Source organism: Ptychodera flava, chromosome 7 (genome assembly GCF_041260155.1).
Source record: "Ptychodera flava strain L36383 chromosome 7, AS_Pfla_20210202, whole genome shotgun sequence".
NCBI classification, from domain to species: domain Eukaryota; kingdom Metazoa; phylum Hemichordata; class Enteropneusta; family Ptychoderidae; genus Ptychodera; species Ptychodera flava.
In genome coordinates, this window is record NC_091934.1 from 17,197,320 (window position 1) to 17,222,986 (window position 25,667).

Sequence of the window (25,667 nt, forward strand, 5' to 3'; positions counted from 1 at the left end):
GGTAATGTGGTTAGTTTTAACGTACACGCGCCCTCAGAGAAACTCGTCGTAAATCTCGACAAATGTATGATAGTCGGCAAATTCTTTCCTCTTGTCAAAACGGGTCCTTCCAAGTCGACCGCACACTATTCATGTGAATTTTCTTGTTAATATCGTAAATATATGTTAGAAATCTTCGGTGACAAACTCTTGGTGACTAAAAGCTTTTGTTGGGGGAGGGGGAGACAGACAGAGACAAAGTCGGGCAAACAAACAGACAACAGAGACGGGGTAGTGCGCTAAAACAATTGGCATCATTTTCTGGTGGTTTAACCTTGACGACACCTGAATTTGCCAGCTATGTTCTTGTCATCAGAATACCATTATCAAAGATTTTGAAGTTCTTATATATTGTATTCTTTTTTTTCTTTTCTTTTTTTTTTTTTTTGCATTTAAGTATTTCTGAGGTATAAACTCTGTCGTGGAGATGTGCCGACAGGCATGCTGGCTTTGCACCCCCCCCCCCCCCCGTTTTATAGATCACAATGGAACGGAAAATTGCTCGTGCGTGTCATTATTCTCTCCCCTTTCAGTTGCGCCTCCGTTGCCCCGAAGCGTGCATGACTTCAATTTCCAAGAAATTATCAAACCTGTATTGATTGATTGATTGATTGATTGATTGATGGTTGGATGGATTGATAGATTGATTCAGACAGACAGACAGACAGACAGACACAGACACACACACATACAGACTGGTGAAAAAGAAATCAGTGATATTGTATCGTGTTTTCCGCAAGTCAGTGACATGTAGTTAAAATGACTTAACTGTCTCCGGGGGAACAAGGCAATCCTCCGGCACACAGAGGGGGAAGATTCCACGATGCTTTCAGCACAATTAGAGTACAACCCCCGGACGAGCACACATCCTACGGATTTTCCCTGCATCTCGTATAAATTGGCAAAACAGCGGTTAACGAACCATTTCTGTTTTGCGTCGACGACGGATAGAGGAGCGGCTCCACTTTGTTCGACGCGATTTCGAATTCCAGATCGACTTACGGCGACAAGTCTTCAATTTTTCCCACGGCGGTATTCAGCAATAAGGTAAGGTCCGAAACAATATGCGAAATTTTTTCAAGGATATCGAAATATCAATATATATAAATAGCTGTCATACTCCTGTACGACTGGCACTCAGTTGAAGGAAATTTTCTTTCTTTCCAGTAAAACTAATTATTTGTAAGTACTCGGTTCTTGCTTGACTCGTTCGCCATAAACGATGCGACGTCGAGGTGAACCGTTTCTTTGAAGTCAGTACAACTTTTTGCGGATTCCCTATTGGTGATTTAGAGTGAACTAGTAGATATTCAGAAATACTCGACCTTTCAAACTCCTAAAAACACCCCCTTTGACTTTTCTGTGACGTCGCGATAAATATCTCGGCAAGACATCAAAAAGTTTGAATTGTGTTTGTGAAGGAAGATATGAAAATTGCAATAACACGCCGTTGCTGTGTTGTTTAACTGAAACACGATTGGAACTAATTTGGAATAATTTGATAGCGAATTAATGTCGGTTTAATCTACAAATGTAAACTTATCTGTTTTCCTCTTTAAGCAATGCACTTGCTTTTATGAGTAATTTGTAATATTTCAACGTTCAGCTATAGGGGACCTAACACTTTTGAGAAATTTGAATAAAATGAAGATCCAATTCTCCCAAATTAGTTCCAATCGTGTTCTGAACAGAACGCCACACCTTTAACTTCATTTGAAATTTAAGCCCGGCCTACCTTTGTGCTAATATTCCTGGTGACGAAGTCTCTCACGCTTGTCCTACTTTCATACCATTCCTATACTGATTTTTTCCCAATGATATGAATGCATTAATGTTTCCATGCTTCAATTTGCTTTGCTAAAACCGATAATATTTTCATTCATTCTTCACTTTATGAAATTTCACATGACACCAGACGATAACATTTTCCCGCCGTTTTCTCGGTACGATTCTATCAGTTAATTCCGCGCTGTCAAATCGTCTTTTCACTTGCCGTCAACTCCAGGAGGTTTTTTTGCGGTTTTTTTGCTTGTGTGTCTGTGTTGTTATCGTTGAGTTCTTCACTTCGTTTATGTTTTGTCATTTATCAGGGATAGGGTGTTCTTTCGTAGACTGAAAGACTCAGCAAGCCGCAGTCCCTCTTGTGTCGAAGGACCGTGAACTAATAAGAACCCATGGATCTACACTGATACCTTTACGCAATTGCTGATCAAGAGAAAACTGTAAAAACATATCATTATTTTTGAAACATTTTTTACAATGACTGCATGCTTTAAATATTGAATGGTTTAATTAAAATATAAGTTCGAGACAATCAGCCCAATGATTTAAAGTAAGTGAGCCCGTGACCAATCCCCCAAAGAAAAGAACAACAGATTTACAAACTTGGATAAATCAACGCTGCAGAAAGTATAAATAGTTTGATATCCGTGCATTCAATTGTGTTTTAAGCTGAGTTTAGAAAAAGTTACATTCGAATTATGAAAGGATGAAAGAAAAAATCAGTTAAATTAGCAATTACTTTCATACGCCACTGAAACGACCTTTATGCTAATTTACAGATTTAGCAAAACCTTTTCTGTCGAGCACCTTGATAGCTATTGAAACTTGCACATGTAGGACAGCGGAAAAAATGTTGTTGTTTTTGCGAACCATCGAAATATTATTGGTGGCTTGGGGTCTAGATTTCACAAAGTGTCCACAAAAATAGAGGCATTACATATACAGGCATTATTGACAGAACAAATTCTGACCGTTTTCACATGCTCCTAGAAGAAAACAAAGCATTGTAAAAAAGCATGCACAACAATAATGCTCTAAAAGTGAATCAATTGCAGTGTTGTCTGTTTAAAGTCCTTAATGCAGGGTCTAACAATTGCGCTTTTTCATTTTTCTTTGACCCAATGTTTTGGCCTCTTTACCACTGTCCCGACATTTGCAACGCGAAAGTATATTTGCCAAAACTTCAAAAAACCCCCCCCCAAAAAAAAAACAAAACAAAAAAAACACTCCAAATTTTCTAAAGTATAAGAAGCGGCAATGATTTGTTCTTTTTGGACTTAGTTGGTATAAACTTCGATTTTGGTGCGTGTGCAAATTGCTTGACCAAAGTTACAAGTAGGACATTCTCAAAGAATCTGAAACTCTTTCAAGAGTTGATTTGAACGACAAACTTTATACATCCTTTCTACACGTGGGCAATACTAGAGTGTCAAACTTCCTGTAATGGCCGAGGCTGACAGGGCAAATGAATATAAGTAAAAGACTGATAACAGCTAGTTTAAACTGAGCCTTCAAACTACATACAGCTAAGATATTCTTTAAAGAATATACGCATTCATTTTAACTTTTCCATCAATGGTTTCCCACGATTATTTATGAACATCTTTCAACCCACTTCCTGTACCAGCAAAATACCTCCAAAGCCGTACAAGTACAGGATGTGCTTCGCGGATGACGTCAACTTTTGCCTTACGAGTGGGTCTTCTTGCTCTTCGGTAGCAGTCGTGATGACGTCAACTTGATTATTCTGAGCCAAAAATTACAGTGCCAGGTTTTAAAGGGAAACGCTAAAATAGGAAATCTGCATCATTCAGCGTATTTGCTTCATTTTGAGCTTGTGACTATGAACAAATAGACTGCATCATGTTCAGTCTAATTTGTCGGAGTGGTGAAAACCTAAGATTTCGGAAGCACGCAGAATTAAAGGCAAAATCGTATGCTAGATATTGACATTTTTGCTAAAAATGACGAAACTATAAACGCTTTGTTCGCCTGATTTGCTAATGTAGAGAGACTGTTTTACTACAAAAATATTTCTATATGATGATGACAAGCTAACACGTTCATAATGGCCGACGGTTGGCCGTTATATATCAATTTACGCACATGCTCTGTTTGCCATTTCGAAACACCATTACTCGTGTTCGTTTATACTAATGCCCAGCGTGTTCGTGTTCTACAGACTTGCACCAAACCACTGATGACTGTCTTCTGTAAATTTACAACCGAATCGGCCGTAATCGCAACATTATAAGCGTGGTGCTAATGAGAATAAATTAAAATTATAGTGTATCAATTAAGGTAGAACACGCCTCGGGGACAGATATTCGGACTCTCAAATTTCTACAATTCTATTCTGATCTATCACTAGTGGGGCTCATTTTGAAACCCTTAGAGAAAGAAAAACTTTCACCGTCTTAGTTTTCCTAAAATCCAAAATTTTCCCCATAGAGTTAACACAGGGATGGCGGCCATTTTGAATTTTAAAATATCGCAAAATGTTTGGTAGTTTGTTTCGCTAGTTTCAAAACTTTGCACGACCCCAAATTCTTATTGTTCATTTGGTAAGAAAATGGTTGAAAGTTTCATTTAGGAGATTTTGAGCAAAAGTTTAAGTGTTTCACTTTCGAGGCGCATACTACCTTAAATACCCAATACATCGGAGTTTGTGGGCGTGGCATTCAATTCTTTGATAAGAAATGCAAACGAAATAGAAAATGAACATTCAACCCTGCCTTACTCCGACAGGACAATCCAACTAACAAGAAAACTATGGGACCATAGTTGAAACATGATTTTTCATTTGAATATACACGTTTCTCAAGTTTTGAAACCTTTTTACACGACGCTCTAATAATCGAAAGTTTGTACTGTACAAGAGTCAAGAATAAGTGATTGTACCAGAAGATGAACCCTGGTCTGAAGGAAAGAATTACTACCATTATACATTGTATTATAATCAAAAGCTTTTGAAAAAATCCACAAAGCGATGGTTGAAGTTCCCTTCTTCACGATACAATATGTTCGTATAATGGCTTGCAGAGCAAAACATATTCTCGACGTTGGAATGGTTCTCCAAGAATCCTTCTTTCAAGTTGACAACCCGCCCCAAGCTCGTTCATTAAACTAACGTTGTCAAGCCTGATATAACAGAGTAGCGGAAAATGCATTTGAAAGAGAAAATCTTTATAATATTATTCACATCATTTAACATGTAACCTTTTTAGGAATTACAGAATAATATATGTAGCGATCTTGTGACTGCAGATTTTCGAAGGACGATACTTTAATCTGGAGGAAAAATTCTCTGTGAAGCTTTCCCGGGGCTAGCGACGAGCAAGAAAATCCTTGCCTATTGTTGTCTTATGACTCATGAGTTATTTAACTCAAAGTATTAATATCCAACAATGTAAGGTGTTGATGCGCACAGCGATGGATACGGTCACATTATCATGTGTGTCAATTTATAGTTTTGCGTGTAATGGAGTTATCATTTGTATGTGGGCTGAGCGCTTGTTTCCCTCCTACATATAGTACACATCTAATGCATCTCTGCGTGCAAGTTTGTGACATACAGAAATGCCGTCTGCACCTCTCGCCTTCGTCAAGCCTACAGTATAGCCAATAGGAAGCCTTGGTAGCCTTTTCCTTTTGGAGCAAGAACGCATGCAGACAAACGTAAATTTCTCAGAACGGTTGTCACGATTTCACGACTATAGTAAGGAGTTCTAAGTTCAGCAGAAATACACTGTACGCCAGGAACAAAACACTGATGTGCATAGATGTTAATAGTTCAATGACTTGTATACTTGTATCAGGAAGTGACAACTCCTTCAGCGTGTTTCAGGGAAGCGGTGACTTTATGCCTTTCATGAGTCTATACATATACACCATCATTGACCATTTATAAAATCATGAAGGCTTTGATTCTTTCCTCAAAACGAGACATGTCGTGGACTCGTCTCATAATTGCAGATCGATGTGGGCACAGGTGTCCGGAGTTGCCGGTGTACATGCATAGAGAGAATGGGCCCATTCTCTCTATGCATGTACACCGGCAACTCCGGACACCTGTGGATGTGGGGAGGAGGGGGGTCTTGGGTATAGGATAGAGATAATCTACTGACGTTCAAACGTTACCACGTGTAGGTATCGTTTCCCTTCGAGGCGATATTCCTGCCCAGACGGTTTCTTTTATTTGCGTGTCACCTACATATCGCGAATGGAATTTCTCTAGGGGGGGCCTAAATTGAATCGTTTTGCGTCGGTATTCATGTATATCGGTCTTTTATGATGGTGCAATTTTTTCACCCCCGCTGACTGGACTCAAATGAGTCTCTTATCTAAATGAGGGCGCTCTGTTGTTAGAGCTTTCACTTATAATTATGAAGGGGGTGGGATCCTGGAGTGGGCCTGAGGAACAGCCGTTATTTTTACAAACCTGCCCTTGGTGAAAGTAACATTTCACATCTGTATAGTCACACACTTTCACACAAAGTAGTATAAATAAAGGATTTACGCACACAAATGAAGTTAGCCACCATGCATAGCTAATTTTAAATGTCTGACTAGAGTAGTTGATTGAAAGTACATGTGTGTATGTATACAAGAAATTCGGTTGTGGAATTACACCCATCAATCGCTATACATGGCTGTCTATGGAACAAACAATCTTTCCGAGACGAAACTAGCTAAATCTGTGCACTCATATATGTTTGACAACTCAGGCTGATATAAAGGTACTTTACTAGCGTAGGGTGATTAGAGATTAGAAGTGCATGCATGGAATTCTATAGAACAAAACTTTATCTTAAAAAACTCAATATAGAACAAACTATATGGGTTACATGAATTTACGGCCAATCGTCTGCTTTTCTAGTACACATATAACAGTCAACTCAGTGCTGCTGTCATTCCTCTGTATGCCCATTGAAAGTAAAGGTTAGTGTTCTCAAGCACAAACAGTGGTCACATTGCCACATTGATCAATATAAAGAAGACAGAATTATTGACAGAATGTGGACTTCGCAAGACGCGTAGTGATATATTCACAAGACAGCGCAGTTGATACAGGAGTAATTACAAAGATCAATCGCAGAGACTAACCTGCAACTTGACAATTTTTACGACCAAGTTCAAAAATGATGTCGCCGATGAAGCCGATGATTTTACATGTGCCGACCTCACAGTCAAGATTGCTAAATCCACCAAACAAGATGTCCGACGATGCATTGAGACAGGTGAAAAAAAAATGCGACAAAAAACGAAGAGATATGTACAGATACATACACGTATCTCCAGGCTAGTGCCAAAGTAGTTCCGACCACTGTTTGTTTGTTTGTTTGTTTGTTTGTTTGTTTGATTTTTCATTGAATATAAAATTCACAACCAATACGATATTAACTTCTTCACCACCAGAGTGATAAGATCCTGTTGTTTTCAATAGGGTGAGTGAACCTACATTAAGTAATTCAGGAGTGAAAAGCATAAAGTGATACAGACTTTAAAATGTTACTCCCATCGCTAATCACTCCACACGGGGACCCACAGGAAACTCCGCGCATGTGCCAACGCTGGAAGTGTAGGGATTTTAAATTTATCTTACTTTTCATTGGATTCAATCGAATTGCGTCGAATTTGTTGTTATATAAACCTTGAAAAGCACAATCTCAACATTAAAGTCCGCAAGTTCAAGAAAACCCTACTGGCGAAATAGATCTTCGTCTTCACCGGCAAAAGCCATTTCTTTCCCTCATGAAAATTGCAGAAACCCTCTGCAGGGTATACGTTATAGCCCTCGATCTATTGAGGCGATTTTGACAAACTGAGTGTGTTTCATTGATATCGATACTCGTCAATTTAAGCCCATATCACTGAGTACTTCGATAATCTCTTCTTACACTGACAAGTTACCAGAGTTAAATTTCAGGAACTTTCGGTATATATTCCAATCTTACTGATCAAAGCAAATTAGAACGATCGTCACGACTGTGCAGCTATCGTCATTAACTATTGGCGGCGTGATATGTTATATTATGTGAGTAGGTCTGTGTGCCGTTATAAATGAGAAGATGCCTTGCAGTGACGCAGATGCTACAGTCAGGGACTGGTCGGTTTCTTCATCGGCGGGGGGGGGGGGGGCAGTGAACATATGAGAAATATTTGGACGCTTGCAAATTGAAAGACTCTTTTAGCAAAGTAGGTCATCCTTGTAAACTCTACAATTTATATAAAAAACACGACAAAATCCTGATTGATTTTTTATATTTGGAATTCTCTATGAGAAAGCAACACGATCTAATACTTCATAATACATTGATACAGTCATACATATCACAAAGGACAAATAGCAAGACATGTTTCATTTTCATCGATGCACCAGGAAGGGAAAGTCTTCCTTCTCGTGTAACGTTTTCAAGTGTTATTGTGTACTTCCATGAGTAAAATGATTAGTAACCAAAGTTGGTTCTTGTAATAGCGGTATTTAATGCTCTCAACGGTGAAATTTGGCAAAAATGTATAAAACTAGCTACCCTATCTAGGCTTCCTGGAAAATGTAATAGGAATCAAGCTAAAAACAAATTCTTTGCTTCTGTCCATGATTTTGCTAAGGGCATAATTCCAAGTTCTTTATCGTAGTGATGGTTTCCTTTATACAGCTTCTGAAATCTGTCACTGAAAAGGTAACCGAGGAAACAAGATAGGAAAATACATGTACAATAACTTGGAATCTAGTACTAGGAAAAGTTCAAAAGTGTGAATAGCACATAGTCACTTAAAATAAAACTTTATCATGAAAAGATAGATAATTAAACAAGTCTTGTTTTAGTTCTCCTTTGCAGGCAGAGAAGCTGTAATTTATGATACTACAACTTCTTCGTTATTTTTGTTTCGTATTATCAACCACATTGTTTTGTACACTCTTAACCTTTTCACCCTCATTTTCCTCTTTTGAAGTCCAACATGACGTTGGAAGGGTTGCAGGTACGTTGCAATGCCCAGTGTGCAGTTTGTTGAAATAGCCTGGACATATAGGCAGCAATTGAATTTTCAGTGAAGACAAGAACAGAGTCCGTGTATTTGCAATAACATAACACTTTATACATATGTATACTATGCTGAAAAAACTAAAGTCTGGGTGTTTCTGTTATGAATATAAAGAATATAAAAACCGTCAAAAGATACGGCTGTTGTCTTTTGTTGTATTAATCTTTACGCACAATTGAGGAAAACAGACTTTCAGTGAGCAACGCCTAACACTCAACTTGACCGCTGGCAAGAGTGTAATTACCCACTTCACCACTCTAATTACCACTGCTGCTCGCTCTGCATGAGCCACCGTGACTGACATCAACCTTTGTACAGCACTTATGGACATATACTTATGTACAGAATGTGTGACGTACATGTACATGAACAGCTCATTCGAAATACTGTATTCACACTTTTGCCCGTATGAAATTCCAACACCAACAAATGGCATGGAAAAATATTTCATCAAAGAGTATGTTTGAAATTTAACTTTAAAATATACATTGACAAATCACAAAATCACGCCACTTTTTGCATCTTCCATATGCCTGTGGTTTTATTTCAATGAAATACCCGAATACTCAAATATTCTACCGACCTTTGGCTCGTGTTTTCAACCATGAGGGCGGTCAGTCATTTTTTGATGTCCGCAAAAAGTTATCCCCACCCTAGGCCGAAAAAACTGACCAGTCCCTTACATAGACGCTATCCTCGAGGATGGAACAAAACGCTTCAAATCACCATTCGACTATCCTCGCGCAGTCGAAATCACAAGTAAATGCAATTAACGAGCGACTCGTATTTCACTCAATTAAGTAGCCAATCAAACATCGAACGCAGCAAATTGACTTCCCACGTACAAGTCAATTACAAAGTAATTTGTACTCTGCTGAAATGGTTCTTTCGGATTTTATGTCAAATTAGTTTGAGGTCTGAAAGACAGGGTTGTGTCCGTCCCCTCGGGGGTTCGGGCGATGTGTAGGATATCAATCATGGTTTGTTGATTTGTATACATCACTTTACACATGTGTTGTATTTATTTCTTTAGTTACTTAATTAAGTCAATATTTTCAGATTCCAATGCATGAAAGCATAGTTAAAAACAACACCACAAGCCACACTGAGGGGAGAGTTTTTTCTTTAAATCAAAGTAGCTTGATCACGTGACACACTAGTAAACGCATCAATCAAAGTAACAGCAGAGCGCAGTCGCACAAATCGTTGAAGCGTTTTAAAGGTTGCATACAGGGTAGAATGCGCCTTGGGGACAGATACTCGGATTCTCTGACTTTTACAATACATTTTAATCTACTAGTTGTTAGTGTTGTTTTCGAAGCTCAGGGGTGAAATTTATTTTCACCGGCTTATTTTGTGAAAATTGAAAATTGTCAGTTTTGCTCCTAGATTTCCCCTTAGGCGGCCATTTTGTGACTTCAAGTGACGCTTATTATAGGGTAGGGTAATTTGTGCCAATTTTTGGTGACCCCTGATTTTTATTTCTGATTTCGAAAGGGAGTGGTTTAAAGTTTCGTTTCGGTAAGTTTATATATATATATATATATATATATATATATATATATATATATATATATATATATATATATATATATATATATATATATATATATATATATATATATATATATATATATATATATATGTGTGTGTGTGTGTGTGTGTGTGTGTGTGTGTGTGTGTGTGTGTGTGTGTGTGTGTATAAATATATATGTATATATGTATAGGATAAAGCCCGAGTACGAGGGCTCTTCTGGTATATAAAGTCCAACCCAACGATAAAATGTCGAGGCCGCAGGCCGAGACATTTTATCGTAGGGTTGGACTTTATATACCAGAAGAGCCCGAGTATCCGACTTAAAAACTATCGCCCCTAACTGATATATTTTCGTTTTCAATGTGTTTACGTCAACCGTCCCCTTTGTCAATGTAACATGTTTAGGATATGAATTAAAACTTTTATTTGTGAAATAGCCTTCCAATGTAATGGAACATCCTATAAATGCCCTAGGGCACATTATATAAATGCCCTAGGGCACATTATAGAAATGCCCTAGGGCACAGCAGGTTTTGTGTTGCAGTTTGTTTCCGCTGTGTTACCAAATTTGAATATTAAAACGTACCAGATGTCTACAGAATATGACATGTTCACTTTTGATTGGACAGTACTTTACTACGGCGCTGTCATTCGTTTCTGGAATTTGGTGACCAAGGCTTTACGAGTAAATAAAACACCCTGAATTGAGCACTCTGATTGGTCAATCAACAGTAGATAGTTTTTAAATATATATATATATATATATATATATATATATATATATATATATATATATATATATATATATAAAGACTACACGTTATGTGGTCAGAGGTACTATCTTATAGTTTTTTATGATATAGCGGGTTAGTGTTACATAATGGATAATGTATTGCCACATAGCGGAGTTAATTATAACATGCTAAGGTATCCAACAAACCACCATAAATAAATTGCCATGCCAGCAGACATTTATAATTGAAATATAACATAGCTCCGTTAGACACCCAGTGCAATGGATTCCTGGGTAACATCCTACTAATCGTTTGTGATATCTAATACACAGCAAGCTTAGAAGCGAGAAGTTTCGCTTCTACTGTCTGTACTAATATTCTTTTCCTGTTGCAGGAGCTGAAAACCCGATCATGGGGAGTAAAAACGGAGAGAGGACATAGGTCCCTCGAGTTTCCAATCGTTCTACAAAATAAAAAATAATGAAAATAATAATCTTAAAATCACATATTGCTCACTTCTGTCTGTCTGTCGTTACAGAAACAAGACTCGGCTTTCATTTTTTGAAACAAAAAAAAAATGAGCATAACGCCATGTGTCGCCTGTTCGATCGGGTTGATGTTGGGAATAATGGTGTCATCAACGCTGTCGTCCACATTCAGTGTTAAGGACAACCGTGTCAACACACAAACCAAGTCATTAATCGGTGAGGTTCTCCAGAAGAAAGGCCGTGAAAGGCAACGGAGAGAGGACATGGGTCTTTCGAGTTCTGAAGAGGGAAAAGACAGGTTATCAGAGCTGTATAAGGTGAGGCGTCATTTCTTGAGGCATATAACCATGTTCTGTGGATTGCCTGGAAATTTTTGGGAAGAACCAGCTAACAGACTAACAGCGACAGACTCAACGAGCCAGTAGCCGTAAATTTTGATGATTTTTCACTATTTTTGTTTTACTGTCAACTACAGTTTCTTGCCTTCTACTCCCCAAAACAGCATTCAGCTTGTCAACTCAGCGTGCACATGTGTAGACCAAATTGTTATTGTTGACAAGTGAATTTCAGTCCGGACTAGAACTCAAATGCAAACAATAAGAGTAGATTTTACACGTATAGAAGCTGTGTTAACAGGCTAAATTCTGGGCGTTTCAACATGCTTTAGGAGTAGAACAAGAGCTTCCAATTGACAAAACAAAAAATGGCGAAAACAATTCATTATAAGTTGAAGCTACTGGTCCTTAAACGGAGTGGGTCGTCGGACAGCTGGTCAAAGGTTGTACGGGAACCATACGACCAATGTGAACACTGTATGCAAGGTAAGTTGGCGATTCATGAAAGTTGAAACAAATTTGTCATAAATGACGTGATGCGTCTAGATATCGTGCATGCATTGTTCGTCACAAGGGCGCAGTTCCGACAATCTGCTCCCTTTACATGTAAATGGAAGAGCTATGTACATGAACTGTTGAAAGATATACCTAGCCAAGGAAGCAATTACAGCTGAAAATGAGAGATTTGAAATGAAAAGAAGAATGAGGCAACAGATATTACCTGATGCCTCAACTTTCAATTGTACCATGTGCGACATGAGCGAGATATTTATCAAGAATTGGACTCAACTGCCACAAAAGACACCGTTTAATAAATCATCTCTACATTACATATGGGAGTAATCAGTTTTATGTCCGGGTTGTCGGAAGAATTGCCTTGAGTAATCTATTCAGAAATTTTGAGCGCCCCCCCCCCCTCACGTGCCAGCTGTAAAGCAGTAGTAAAGACATTGAGGAGATCTAGAGGCGGTCTCTCCTCCTGACTCAGAAAATTGTGAAAATTTGCCTTGTAAAATAACGCCATTTTTTTCGATAATTACAAAAATTGTCACAGGTAAAAAGTTATGCGTAATCCCCTGTACTTTTATCATTTTTGAGTACCTCCTCTTACTGATCATTATTTTTGGAATATCTCACATTCTTCTGCCTCCCCCTTACGGGTTGTAAATAATGGCGGCTCCCAAAGTTCGTACAAGACTTGTCGGCAAAATCCTAAACTTCATCACTAAACATTTCGACACGATTTTGCGGTCAGAACACGAAACTTTATTTTACAAACACAGCATATATCGACAGCTACACCTAATAGGGCTTCAGTTTACAATTTGATTTGTTTTCTTTTGAAATTGTCGAAATATTCGATCTTTATTACACCTGAAGTGCACAAGTCATACGCCCCCTTAAAGCCTTATGTCCGCTGAAACACCGAAAAACACTTTTTCGGAGAGGGGGCGACCTCCTGACCTGCGGCTGAATGAAGTTTGCGTAGGCTTAGTGAACACTGAACGAATACAATGTTGGACGTTTAACAAAAAAAAAGCTCGACCGTCTCAAGTGTCTCATCAAAGTGGAAGTTCCGAGGAGCTCGCAATCAAAGAGAACTTACCATTTGCCTCCGACTTCACGCTCGAATTTGCACGCTCCCTTTTCAAGTATGGCGATACAACATACACAGAAAAGGAGAGACTAATGTACCGTACAGGAGCGTGGGTGGCGAGAACTTCAGTCTGGAGAAGCCTCTCGACACGACCGAGGGCAATTACAGTTGTTTACAGAATCGTTCGGTTTACAATACTCACCTAATTATCGAAATTAGAGAAGTGCACTTACGGCGGAGAATGCCGATGGGTTCTCATCGAAAGAGATAGCTTTTCCATCGCCTTTGATTTCTCTATTTTTCGAAAAGTTCAAACGAAACGGCGTAAACGCGATGACATTTTACACAGTAGCGACACGAGCTCTGAAAGGTGGGGACTGTAATTCTATCACACATAACTTTTCACAATAAGACTCAAAGGTCTGACGAGCGTCGTGTGCCTTTAATGAGTGGTCAGATATCAGCCAAAGTGACTCCGTGCAATGTGTATGGGGAGTTTTGCACCCACGTACTTCCAAACAAACATCATGATACCTGTAACACTCGGTAATGAAACACCTTGACGTACGCCCACCGCCTGGAAGATAACGGAAACAGCGAAAACACTCATACAAAACTAAAAAATTACGTCGATCCACGAGGGGAAGTAATGTGAGCATATTGATTTTTATTAATTAGCGGAAGGCCAATTAATAGAGGGGAGTTGAAAAGGGGAAGGCAGTGTCGTGAAATGAGTATTTCTAGATATATTTCACACAGACGTTGACTAAGAAAGATCAAGGAAACGCCATGGGACCGAAGAAATGTTAAAGTACAATTTTCATTGACTGTACGTTTTTCGTTTCCTTTGTACAACATCTGTTCTTTTATCAAAATCATATCGAAATACGCAGTCTTCAGCCTATCAGCGCAGCCTATATGTGTGTGTGTCATGCCGAATGTTGCTATTGACAACCGAGTTTCAGGGACTGGTCAGTTTATTCGGCTTGGGGGCGGTAGATTTGTGAGGTGTCACCCTGATTTTGATTTCAGTGATAAGGGGTCTCCGTGTTTCGGAAATGCTCAAGGGGGTGGGGTAAGTGTGTTTGTGATCGTAAGAAGCCGGCCCATAATCTCATAAAATGCATCATACTAGCCACGATTCAGTTGCGGTTTTCGGCGTCTTCGGGCGCCTTACGTTAACACATCAGAAATTTATATGAGATATCCAGATGTTTGAAAATTGGAAGTCTGTTTTGCAAAGTGTACTCACCATGGTGAAATCTGCAATATATATACAAAACATGAAAAAAACATGATCCTTGACTTTTTTCTATATCTGTGTATGAGAAACCTGTAAGCAACAGGAACTAATATTTCACAGTACATTGATACGGTCACATATATTACGAACAAGAAAAAGAAAGACTGTTCATATTTCATTGATGAACCTGAAAGGGGAAATTGTCTTTCTCCCTGAGTCAGCCTTCCAAGTGAAATGTGTTTTTTTTTCACGAGTAAAATGATGACTTACCAAAGGCGTTTCTTCTCATAGCTATGGTCTCAACGATGTAAGTAAGGCAGAGTTCTTTCAGTCATTTTGCACATCATATTCGGCTAAAACCCATGTAACACAAAATCCTTCACCGCTTTTTGCATCTTCCATCTGCCTATAATGCCATTTTAGTGAAATCCCCAAATATTCAATCTCATTGCAGTTGATCCAGTGTTTTTGTATCATCCATTGCAGATATTACCCACAGTAACATAACCTTGTATCAAATCTTACGAGGGTGAATTTGATGTTCTTGATTATTTTACATTTTTGCATGATTTTTTTGTGTGCTAAAACCTACATGATCCATATGACCTCATTTATCTACATGAGATAAATGTGTGTTTCATTTCTTTGTTACAACAGTGTGTGTATGTGTCTCTCTGTGTGTGTATATATATGTTTATTATATATACATATACATATACATATATATTACATATATATATATACATATACATACACACACACACACATATATATATATATATATATAGATATATATATATGTATGTATGTATGTATGTATGTATGTATGTATGTATGTATGTATGTATGTATGTATGTATGTATGTATGTATGTATGTATGTATGTATAACAACTTTTTTGTTGCCTTCTGCTCATTGGGGGTCACCCTATTTTCGAAAGCCGGTATAGGGACATTTTTTCCTTTGTTCGAACGGTCAGCAACGTTTTGTTTAGGAGAACTTATGCAGTGGTAAAGGAAGGGTTATATGTACTCAACGTCACTGGCTCACGTTGTTGAGCATGTATCTCTGGATTTACTGCTATATTGTACACTTTTTAACCTGTGTTGCCACCGTCAGATTAATCTAATAACTTGATTTTTTTTTTTGCCCGTACAGAGTTGTTTTATAAAAGAGCAGGGAAGGACATTTCTTTGTTTACTAAAGCTGCGGTATGGATGGGATCAGCATACTGTCAAGAGAGGACCAATCTCCCCGCTGGTGGATGACACCGTAGTTCCGTTCTTTCCATCCTACCAGGATAACGTTCTGTCTCACGCTGCTCATGAAAGATCGTCTTGCTCGGGTTCGAAACAACTGATCTACGACACGTTGTTCAATCCGCCCGAGAACACACCGCCGAGTTTGGACGCCATGCAGGATATCCCGTTCGGAATTCTGACTCCGCCGCCGTCTATCAACGGGCACATCTTCGGTGACGACATCATCGACGGCGAAGACCCCGGGATGGAACCAAGCAGATTACAGTCACCCGATGGTAAAGAGGGTCTCTTCCGTGACAAATTGTCAAAGTCCCATCCGTATCTTCCTCCAGGATTGCATCAGGATTTCAAACCGAGCGGACTTCTACCATTGGTAAGTGTTCTTTAGCTGTAGGGCATTTGTATGAGAGGTGAGACAGAACGATCTTGGAAGGTCTGCCATCACTTTTCCAATGGGGAGAATAACCGAATGGGGATATAGAATATATCTTTCCCAACTTCAAGAATCTGCGTACTTGTTTCGGAGAGCATGCGCACTTTCTTTCAAGACCTCCACGACTTGTTCATTTTCACTTTCTGCCTTTTGTATAGGTAACGACAAACTTTATTCCGCGTCCCACAGATCGCTCCATCTCCCCTTTTGACCATACCGTACAAAAGACGTTTTCGCGTTGCCTTTTTGACCGCTAAAATCAGAGAGTGATAGCATATTTCACAGTGATATTTGGCGGGACGATTCCGAACCGACAAGGCGCCCTTTTCCGATAAAAGTTACGCTCCTGGCCAATCAGCTCTAAGAAAGTATTAAAGTTAGAGAGCTTACGTCATACCCCTCAAAATTACGAGAGAGAGAGAGAGAGAGAGAGAGAGAGAGAGAGAGAGAGAGAGAGAGAGAGAGAGAGAGAGAGAGAGAGAGAGAGAGAGAATCAGACGGCACACAAATTGTTCAATGAGAGAAGCCTTTCATGGGTATGTACTGCTGATTAAATGACTTGTTTCTCACTCCTCCGTCCAGCAAACGGTCACGATAGAAGGCTACAACCCCAAAGAAACAAACCAACCTTTCTTCTTCGAAAGAATACACGTATCCCCCATGGTAGATGTCTACACAATCCTGACGGAAGCTAACTTCATCTGGATGGCGGAGCACGCCCCTGACTCTTTAGAGGAAATCAGGAGGGTTGTTGACAAAGAGAAAGATTGTGTCAAACTGGAAGAATTCGCCGGGATAAGCGCTGACGAAGATTTCGAGTGGAATATAGTGGTATTGGACCAGCATGGACGGGTGAGTTTCAAACTGGCTCGAAGCTCCATTCTATTATCATAGCTGTTGGTTGCAGTGAACCTCTGTCTATCTCTTGAACCGTGAATTGTGTGTGTGTCCATGACGACAGGCAATGACCTTGTCGTGAGTGTAATGTATACAAAGTGCATCTGCAGAAAGAAATTGTCTCAGTAATGAATAGGGCGTCGACGACGATGATGACGACACTGATGATGGTGGTGATAATAATCAAGTTCAAAAACAAAGAAAAGACAACTATTTGCCATTTATTGCGGTGATAACATATGATCGAAACTGCACTTAGCTGTGTTATTTTAGTTTCAAACGGAAAGTCTAGGTTCTATCCGTCATTTCGTATCCAAAAAAGATCATAATTTTTACAAGAAACGACAGATAGATCCTAGTAAGCTTCAAGTACCAAACTATCCTGGACGTGAACAGAATAAAACCTTGACTAAAACGAACATATATCACCATGTTTCATACTCTTTATACAATGCAAGATATATAAGAGGTACTTGAATATTCCATACTGGTTAAAAATCAGTAAAGCATAAAATTTGAATACCGAAAAAATGCTCATTAATGTAATTTGCATGTATGAATATTAATTCACCTCGCATGCATGTTGCTTAAGTTTACTAATACTAGTATGATCGGGGGACTTTACGTATAAACATATGTAAAGAATAAACAATCTGAGAATGTAAAAGCGACAAAATGACGTATTGCTCTTTTCTCGTCCACTAGGAGCTGCAGAACGATGCATGTTTACCACCTATTGGCGAACACGTGCTGCCTGGTTACACTATAAAAGTGATCTACCAACCCAAGTGATTACCAGACTTATCTGTCGGCTGAGGAGCCACGATAAAAAACAACAACACAACAACCCTTCTGTATTGATATTTGCTTTCATTGTATCGGTGAATGACTTCTTTTCTAACTTTCAGTCTTGTTTTCTTCACTCAAAAACGAAAAACTATCTCATCGAAAACTGTATGCAGTTGTTCAGTCGATGTGTACATTATTTTCGAAACACTTGGCATCGCTTCTTGCCTTGAACGTAAATGTATCTATCGTTTGGAGATTTGGTAAAGTTTTATGTCTTTACTTCCACTTGTCCGTTGTATGTTTGTAGACCAGAGATTACCCTAGCAAAGTCCGTCACTCTCTAGCTCTGCTTCATCTTATAAACGTTACCTGGCCAGTGAGGGCGAACTTCAGCTTGTCCGACATACACCTACATGGCGGTCAATACGCACATCTCATAGGGGTCTCCACGGATAAAAAGATGTCTACCTGAGCTTTCTGAAAGGCCAGTGGTGGTCTTGGGTGCATCCATTGGAAAGTGGTTTCAATCAAAGAAATGAGAACGTGTTACACCATGAAAATCGCAACTTACAGTTATTTAGTCCAAACTTGGAGATCGATAGATGTACATGTGATCGAAGACTTTATACCGCCCCCTCACAATGCTCGTACGTACTTAACAAACGACAGGTGATTTGTTCAACTTCACGGTTCGTTTCAGATTGATATGTGAGTCTTCAGCTCTCACAACTATTTGTACTCTGCTGTGTTTACTGCCAACATATCGTTTGACAAATTATTTGGTATATGCTTCAAAATGGGTTTGTTATGCGTTCACGATACTAGTAAGTTACTTCAGTGTTCGATCCCGCCAACTCCCATAAATACCTTCACTTTGGACGAAAATTGCCAACAAATTTCTCGGGCGAAAATACTGCCGAGTTAAACTTCCCTACATTTTGTTATGTCACTAAAAAGTAGTCAGGACAGATTCTGATTTCGTTGAGCTCAAAAGTTACTGATACATATACTCTCAATAGAAATCGCTTAGGGGGGATACTAGTTATAGCCTGTTCCGATGGGTGCACTCTCTGGGAAAATGGACACCCATGCGTGTTACCGAAATCACGGAAAAGGGGGAGTTTTTTGTTCATCATGTAGGACGTGTAAACACAAAAAGGGGTACATTTTGCAAAAGCTTAACCATTAAAGGATTAGAATACCACTTTAAAATCTGGTAAATGATTTCCTTAGATGTACAGCCATGTAAGCGCCGAACTGAAAATTAGATTTTTAACGATGACGTCATCAGGAACACTCTCTTCCAAAACGTTATCAGTTGCTCAAGACAGTAATGGAGGTAAGCTGGTACAGACAACAACAGTAGACTACATTGATGTATCAAGACAATCTCATTGCTCTATTCAACATCGACATGGTTGTAACTGTATCTGCAATTATCTTACCCACTCCTAGATTTCATAAATTAGGGGGTATTTTCTGGTTTATTTTTTCCTTTTGTTTAGTTTAGTACAAGAGAATAAATTTACCAATATTTGACATTGAAAATGGATGGCATATCTGTGTTAACTCAGTGGGGAAAAATGAAATTTTCCGATTTTCACAAAAAGAAGACGGTGAAGATTTCATTTACTTCAAGAGTTATTGTGCATATTTGAGAGTCCCATCCCACGATCCTACCATAAATGGGCATCCACACTATTTTTCTCGCATGAGAAATGTGCTCACAACAGAACGTCTCAGATCTGATTTAATTCCCTGAATTTGTAGTCACTGATCACTGCACAGACGTTTAACATTTGTATCAGTTTTAAAAACAAAACAAAACAGAAAGACTTAGAGGGGCAGGGTTTTAATAAGCTCCACCTCTAACAAAATTGATTAATGGGACTCAATTTCCAAAGAAGAACAAAGAACTGACATTACCTAACTAGTCGATGTCAACAAGCTTTATCGTGAGAGCAAAAGACCGGATTTTTCAGTTCATGTATATTTACTATGCTGATACAACCTGTACAACACACAAACAAATATAAAACGAAATGTAATAAAAGACAGACAAAAATAGTAATAGGTAGTTTTCAACTCATGAATTATCTGACCAAACCCAAAACAGCTAAAGTGCTAGTAGCTATGCCTTTTGATGATTTTATTTCGTTCTATTTAATTTCAACTACAGTTTCTTGTTCTATTTCCAAAGCATACTGAGGTGTACTGTACATGGTCATTGTTGATGAATTCTGGTTCAGACCAGAATTCAAATGTAAACAATAACAGTGCATTCACACAACATTATAGAAACTTCAACTCTGTTCAAAGTAACTGTAAACCACTGTCTTTCAAAATCAAAATAAAACCCACTGATCACCATGCAAATGTTTGTACCCAAGACAAGAATGACCTGAAATTTATTGATACTTCAAAATGGATGTTATTCCTATTTTAAGTCTATTTAGGGAAATTAAACTTTCAATTTTCACAGAGACACTCAAAGAAAACTTCACTTCACAAGCTTCAGAATTTCTCAGAAACATAAATACCAGCAAAAAATTGTAAAATATTTGAGAGGCCAAATATCTGTCCTACGGGAGCACCCTATGCCCTGAAAAGGCCAGTAGCTGTAATTTCTAATTTTTTCACAAATTTTGTTCTTCATGTCAACTGCAGTTCCTTGTTCTACTTCCCAAAGCATGTTGAGATACACGGTATTCAGCTTGTCAACTCAGCCTGTGAATGTGTAGACATCGTTATTGTTGATAAGTGAATTCTGGTCCGGACTGGAATTCAAATGTAAACAATAACGGTGCATTTTATACCCATAAACTGTGTTGACAAGCTAAATAGTCGGCGTTTCAATGTGCTCCGGGGAGTAGAAAAGGAAAACATACTTCAAAATAAAATAAAAATAGTGAAACATTCACCAAAAGTTTCAGTTTCTGGCCCTACAAAGTTAAACGGAAGTTCATGAAAATATCCGAGAATCCAACACTTCCTGTGTTTGAATTTTTGACTATAAACAATATTCATTTGTAATATTCCCTCTTGTGAGTTTATAATCAGTTGTTTTCACTCACAAACTGAAAATTTTTGTGGAAGCTGCACAGAATCAAATAAAAGACACCGTGAACATACGAAAAGATATATCTCTTCAGATTTCATCTTTAATATCAATGTTTTGTAAAATGAAATACCAAAGTATACACGTGATTGTATGAGACTCATGTCTTGTGCATGCTCAAATGATTTAAAGCACTTTATGTTCAAGCTGTAGCCAGCGAAGCTTTTCTATAGGACAGTTACATATACATACCACACGATGAGTTGTGTAACTCCAAGGTCCTGAAAATGACCTTCCTTCTCAGGATTCCGGGAGATGCTATTTCCTGTTGATTCCTGTGATTTCCTGTACCAGGAAATACAAATGCCCTTGTGTAGGTTACCATTCCAGACCTACGTTTCTAAGGAATATTTTCATCCATCTGGCGGGTGTTGCTATACTGCTGCGTGACTGGGCTTGGAATGCAAGGTAGAAGGACTAACACCACGTCAGCATCTATTACCAGCTGAAAGGGACTACTCCAGGCTTCGTTAAGCAAGTATAGAAACTTCATTTTCCATAAGTTGCGTTAAGTTGATCCATAAGTTTAGCGGTGAATATATAAGGAATGCCTTTGTGACATTCTGTCTGGAAAAACTAGGCGCCTTAAACAAAATTATTTATATGTCGTCTGCAGATGGGTAGGATTTCTCACAAAATGATGAATAAACAAACACTGTGTTTAAGGTATTACGAATCAAAAATAGCTATTTTCTTTACCCAAAAATTAGGGTGTATTTTCATTGTGCTTGATTTCTGTGTTTGTATTTTTACCTGGCAGGATGGCAGGTTGCATGAAAATTCAAGGACAGCAAACAAAAATTTTCATTAAAGGTGCCTTAGGGTGTTATCAATGCCCTACATTTGTATTGAGTGATATTGGTGGTGTATTATGAAAAGTTTGATTTTTGATGACCTTAAGTGAACTCTAAATGACCCCTATCTTCTGCTACACCAACAAATGACACACAAGTTTTTTTTTCTTTCTTTGGCATTATTTGTTGATGCATGTGGCAATTGGAACTCAAATAATGGCAAGCTCAATTCCTGGAACTATGAACTTTGCACATTATCAATCGCCGGTACATTTCTTGGATTACAAAACTAGTTCTCACATATAGAATCAGACAGACAGGACAAATTTGAAACAGAAATGTTTATTGAAAGATATGTTTGATTAAAATTGCAAAAAATAAATAAACAAGTAAAAATGCTTCCTCTCTTCTGATATCTCAGTGACTTGATGGCACAACTTTTGACCAATTTCAAAGTCATGTTCACAACACAACCTGTCTGTGTTGATATTACGGTAGTACGCACCTTGACTGAAAGATTTAAACTTTTGCTCAAACTTTCTGTAAAGAAACTTTAATTGCTTCCTTTTAAAATCGAGAATTATTTTGGAAGTAGAGAAACAAATTACGTTATCTTCAAAGACATTTGAAATTCAAAATGGCAGCCATCCTTGTGTTAACTCTATGGGGAACACTAAATTTTGGATTTTCACAAAAATAAGCTGGTGAAAACTTTATTTACTCTATTATCTTCAAAACGACCCCCATAACTGCTAGACAATGAAATCACTATAAAAGTTTAGAGTCAAAATGTCTGTCCTTGAGGTGCATTCTAAGCTGAAGAGGCATGATGAAAAAAACAATTTGTCTGTGTTGATACTGGACCAGAACAATCTTTTTCACCAATTTTCCCTGTACACATAATAAATAACTCTTTTGAAAGCAATGACACTTTACCAATAGTGGTAACTGGGTAGTTTTTAATTGTCAAACTTGTGCAAGACTTTGTACAATGGCTGGTCTGACAATGCAAATGATTTGATCAAGGCTACATCATTTCACATATAGAACAACTGAGTCTGGTATGAACTACTGACAGTGCTCCATCTAACCTTTGACCCAGTGAAACATTTTTTAGTTTGGTGCCTTCTTGCTTTAACAATTGAAGGGGAGGCTGTATACTGAGTGAAGGAATGATGGAACAGGTGAACTGGGCCCATGTGATAAATCTTTTTCCGACGGCATTTCCCCTAGCAAATATTCCATTTCACTTGGTATATCTAGAGGTACATCTTCGCCAACTACATCTGTTATACACAGAAAATCTCCATCAAATTCTTCTTAATTTCACTTGAAAACAAATATTCTTTTGCTGTGCTACTTTCATTAAACATGTGAACAATTTCTGTTCTCTTTTACTTGATGCTGTAATTACAGTAATCTTCTACAGGATATTCTTCTTATCCATTGATATTCGGTACCAAAGCTTGACGTTGTTTGCTCATGAATGTGATGTTATCATACATATCATAGCAAGCAGGGTAATTAGTTCAGTGTACAGGATACAGAACTGGTACAATTCCATGCATCTGTCAAGGACTGCGTGGTCAGGTACAAAGTCAATGTGCCGCGTTGCCATTCATACAACTGCTTGTGAAGGGGTGTACAGGTCTACATTAATGGACACTATGTGGGGTCCTGGTACCATGGCCAGACCCAATACTCTGGGGTCCTCTTTCTCTTCACTGTCTGTTGGAGGTGAAAGAGAAAACGGAAGTTAGGGGTTACGGAAAGCACTGGGAACACAGAAAAGTGTTACAGACAATGGTTCTGGAAAAAAAGGAGTTTCGGTATTAGGACAAAGTCTGATGTAACTTTGTTTAAAGCTTTGCCTTCCCATACCAAAGATGGATACTTCAAACAAGGGGATAACTTTTAAAGAAAACGTGGAATCACAACGCGTTCCAATTTTTTGTTTAATTTGAGGGAGTTACAGTTACAAAAGTGCTGCAAAATAAAATGTGAATAGCAAATTATGTAGGACATGGACAATGAAATGACTGCAACTGACAAATTATCAAAACTGCCTTTTTTGAACTGGTGACAATGTTAATTTTATTCTTGGACAACAATAAACATGTGGACGTTTCTTCCTCATGGTCAGAGATTATGGTGCATGAAACTTGCATCCCTTGAAGAGAGTCAGTCAACATTGATGGCCCTCAACAAAATCTAGGACATTAACCCCTGGATACTGACACACTAGTATCTCATCCTAAAATCCTAACAATGTTTTGTCAGGGTGGTAAGCAGGTAAATGTGACCAGGGTCCCGTAGTCATTTTACTAGGGTTTCCCTTGATACAGTAATGCAATCAGATATGGGGACAGCAAAAAAAATATTTACCGGGACACCCAAATCATTTATCAAAGTTCCCCAACCTTAGCAAAAACACTGTCTAACCCTAGGCTTCAATGATAGGTTGTAGATGTCTAGGGGTGACTGTCCTCATACCCCTAAATGCCACATAAACAGAACCATCTCTTTGGGACAGGTTAAACCATACACAGTAGAGGGAGGTTAAAAAGAAACTATGGGTTAACCTCACCTGGTGGGTTGACATATTCTTCACAAGATCCAAGAATGACATTTCTGTCTTTGTCCGTACAGAGGAAAGTTCCAATCAAGGTACGACCATCTGTCATGCAGATTTTCATCCTCTTATTCAACCAACCATGTAACTTCTTCCTGCCTTCAGAGTTCATACTGGTACTTTCTGTGTCGACAGATCCCTGTAGGGAGAGTAAAAATATTGTGATTTCCACTACTGTGATGTATATAATAGCTAATCATCATAATTAGAGGTTATGGACGGGAATTTCCTGGCAGATACAAAATTTCTATGGGGAATATTAGCATAATTTGAGGAAATAATCACTGAAACAGGAGTTGATCACCAACATGAATATTCTTACATGTGCTATCAAATACCACAACGGCATCTTTATCCCATTAAAACATGGCAAATTAAAATGGTTGGATGCAGGTGTTAGATCTCTTCCTACCTCCATGATCTAATGCAGTGTTGAGAGAGGGGATACAATACTATAGGCAAATTGAGGGGTACCATAGTTCTTCTGGAACATGTAATGGGAGACCATAACGCCGGGAACACACAGCATCGTACGCAGCACACTAGCCCTGCGTACTAGGTCTGTGTGTTCCCGGCGTTACGCGGCCTGTGGTGGAGGCCGTATAACGCCGGGAACACACAGACCTGTACGCAGGGCTAGAGTTACGAGTGGTTCGACAGCGGCCGCCGCGTAGTATGCATAGAGGAGCTTCAAAATTGTCTGGTAAAATAGTGACTTTTCGGGTTTGGTATTAAGGTTAAAACACAACAAACGGAGCAGCTCGACATTACTTACGAGATTGTCGTCAGCCATATTCTTGTATCACTTCCGTTTGATCGCTTGCTTGTATTTCCTCCACTGTGATATATTGCACTCGCTTATTTTCTTTCCAAGAGTAACAAAAGTCTCACCAATGTAAGAATTTAAGTATAACATTAATCAATTGAATTGTTTATGATT

The 25,667-nt window shown here is 38.6% G+C and overlaps 2 protein-coding genes across 3 annotated transcripts; one reads left to right on the forward strand and one right to left on the reverse strand.

The window, feature by feature from the left end:
* Nucleotides 1-951: 951 nt before the first annotated feature.
* Nucleotides 952-18,327, forward strand: LOC139136893 (uncharacterized). Its single transcript, XM_070704737.1, has 5 exons — nucleotides 952-1,086; nucleotides 11,678-11,944; nucleotides 15,961-16,437; nucleotides 17,080-17,349; nucleotides 18,100-18,327. The coding sequence occupies exons 2-5, from the start codon at nucleotides 11,717-11,719 to the stop codon at nucleotides 18,184-18,186; spliced, it is 1,062 nt and encodes a 353-aa protein (XP_070560838.1). The 5' UTR covers nucleotides 952-1,086; nucleotides 11,678-11,716; the 3' UTR covers nucleotides 18,187-18,327.
* Nucleotides 18,328-22,423: 4,096 nt separating this feature from the next.
* Nucleotides 22,424-25,596, reverse strand: LOC139136897 (N-alpha-acetyltransferase 38-B, NatC auxiliary subunit-like). 2 transcript variants are annotated; one of them, XM_070704742.1, is made up of 3 exons: nucleotides 25,503-25,596; nucleotides 24,683-24,866; nucleotides 22,424-23,823 (listed from the first exon to the last, which is right to left on the reverse strand). In XM_070704742.1, the coding sequence occupies exons 1-3, from the start codon at nucleotides 25,518-25,520 to the stop codon at nucleotides 23,714-23,716; spliced, it is 312 nt and encodes a 103-aa protein (XP_070560843.1). In that variant the 5' UTR covers nucleotides 25,521-25,596; the 3' UTR covers nucleotides 22,424-23,713. The 2 variants fall into 2 exon arrangements, with proteins under 2 accessions (XP_070560843.1, XP_070560844.1); XM_070704743.1 differs by lacking the exon at nucleotides 25,503-25,596 and adding an exon at nucleotides 25,140-25,160.
* Nucleotides 25,597-25,667: the final 71 nt, after the last annotated feature.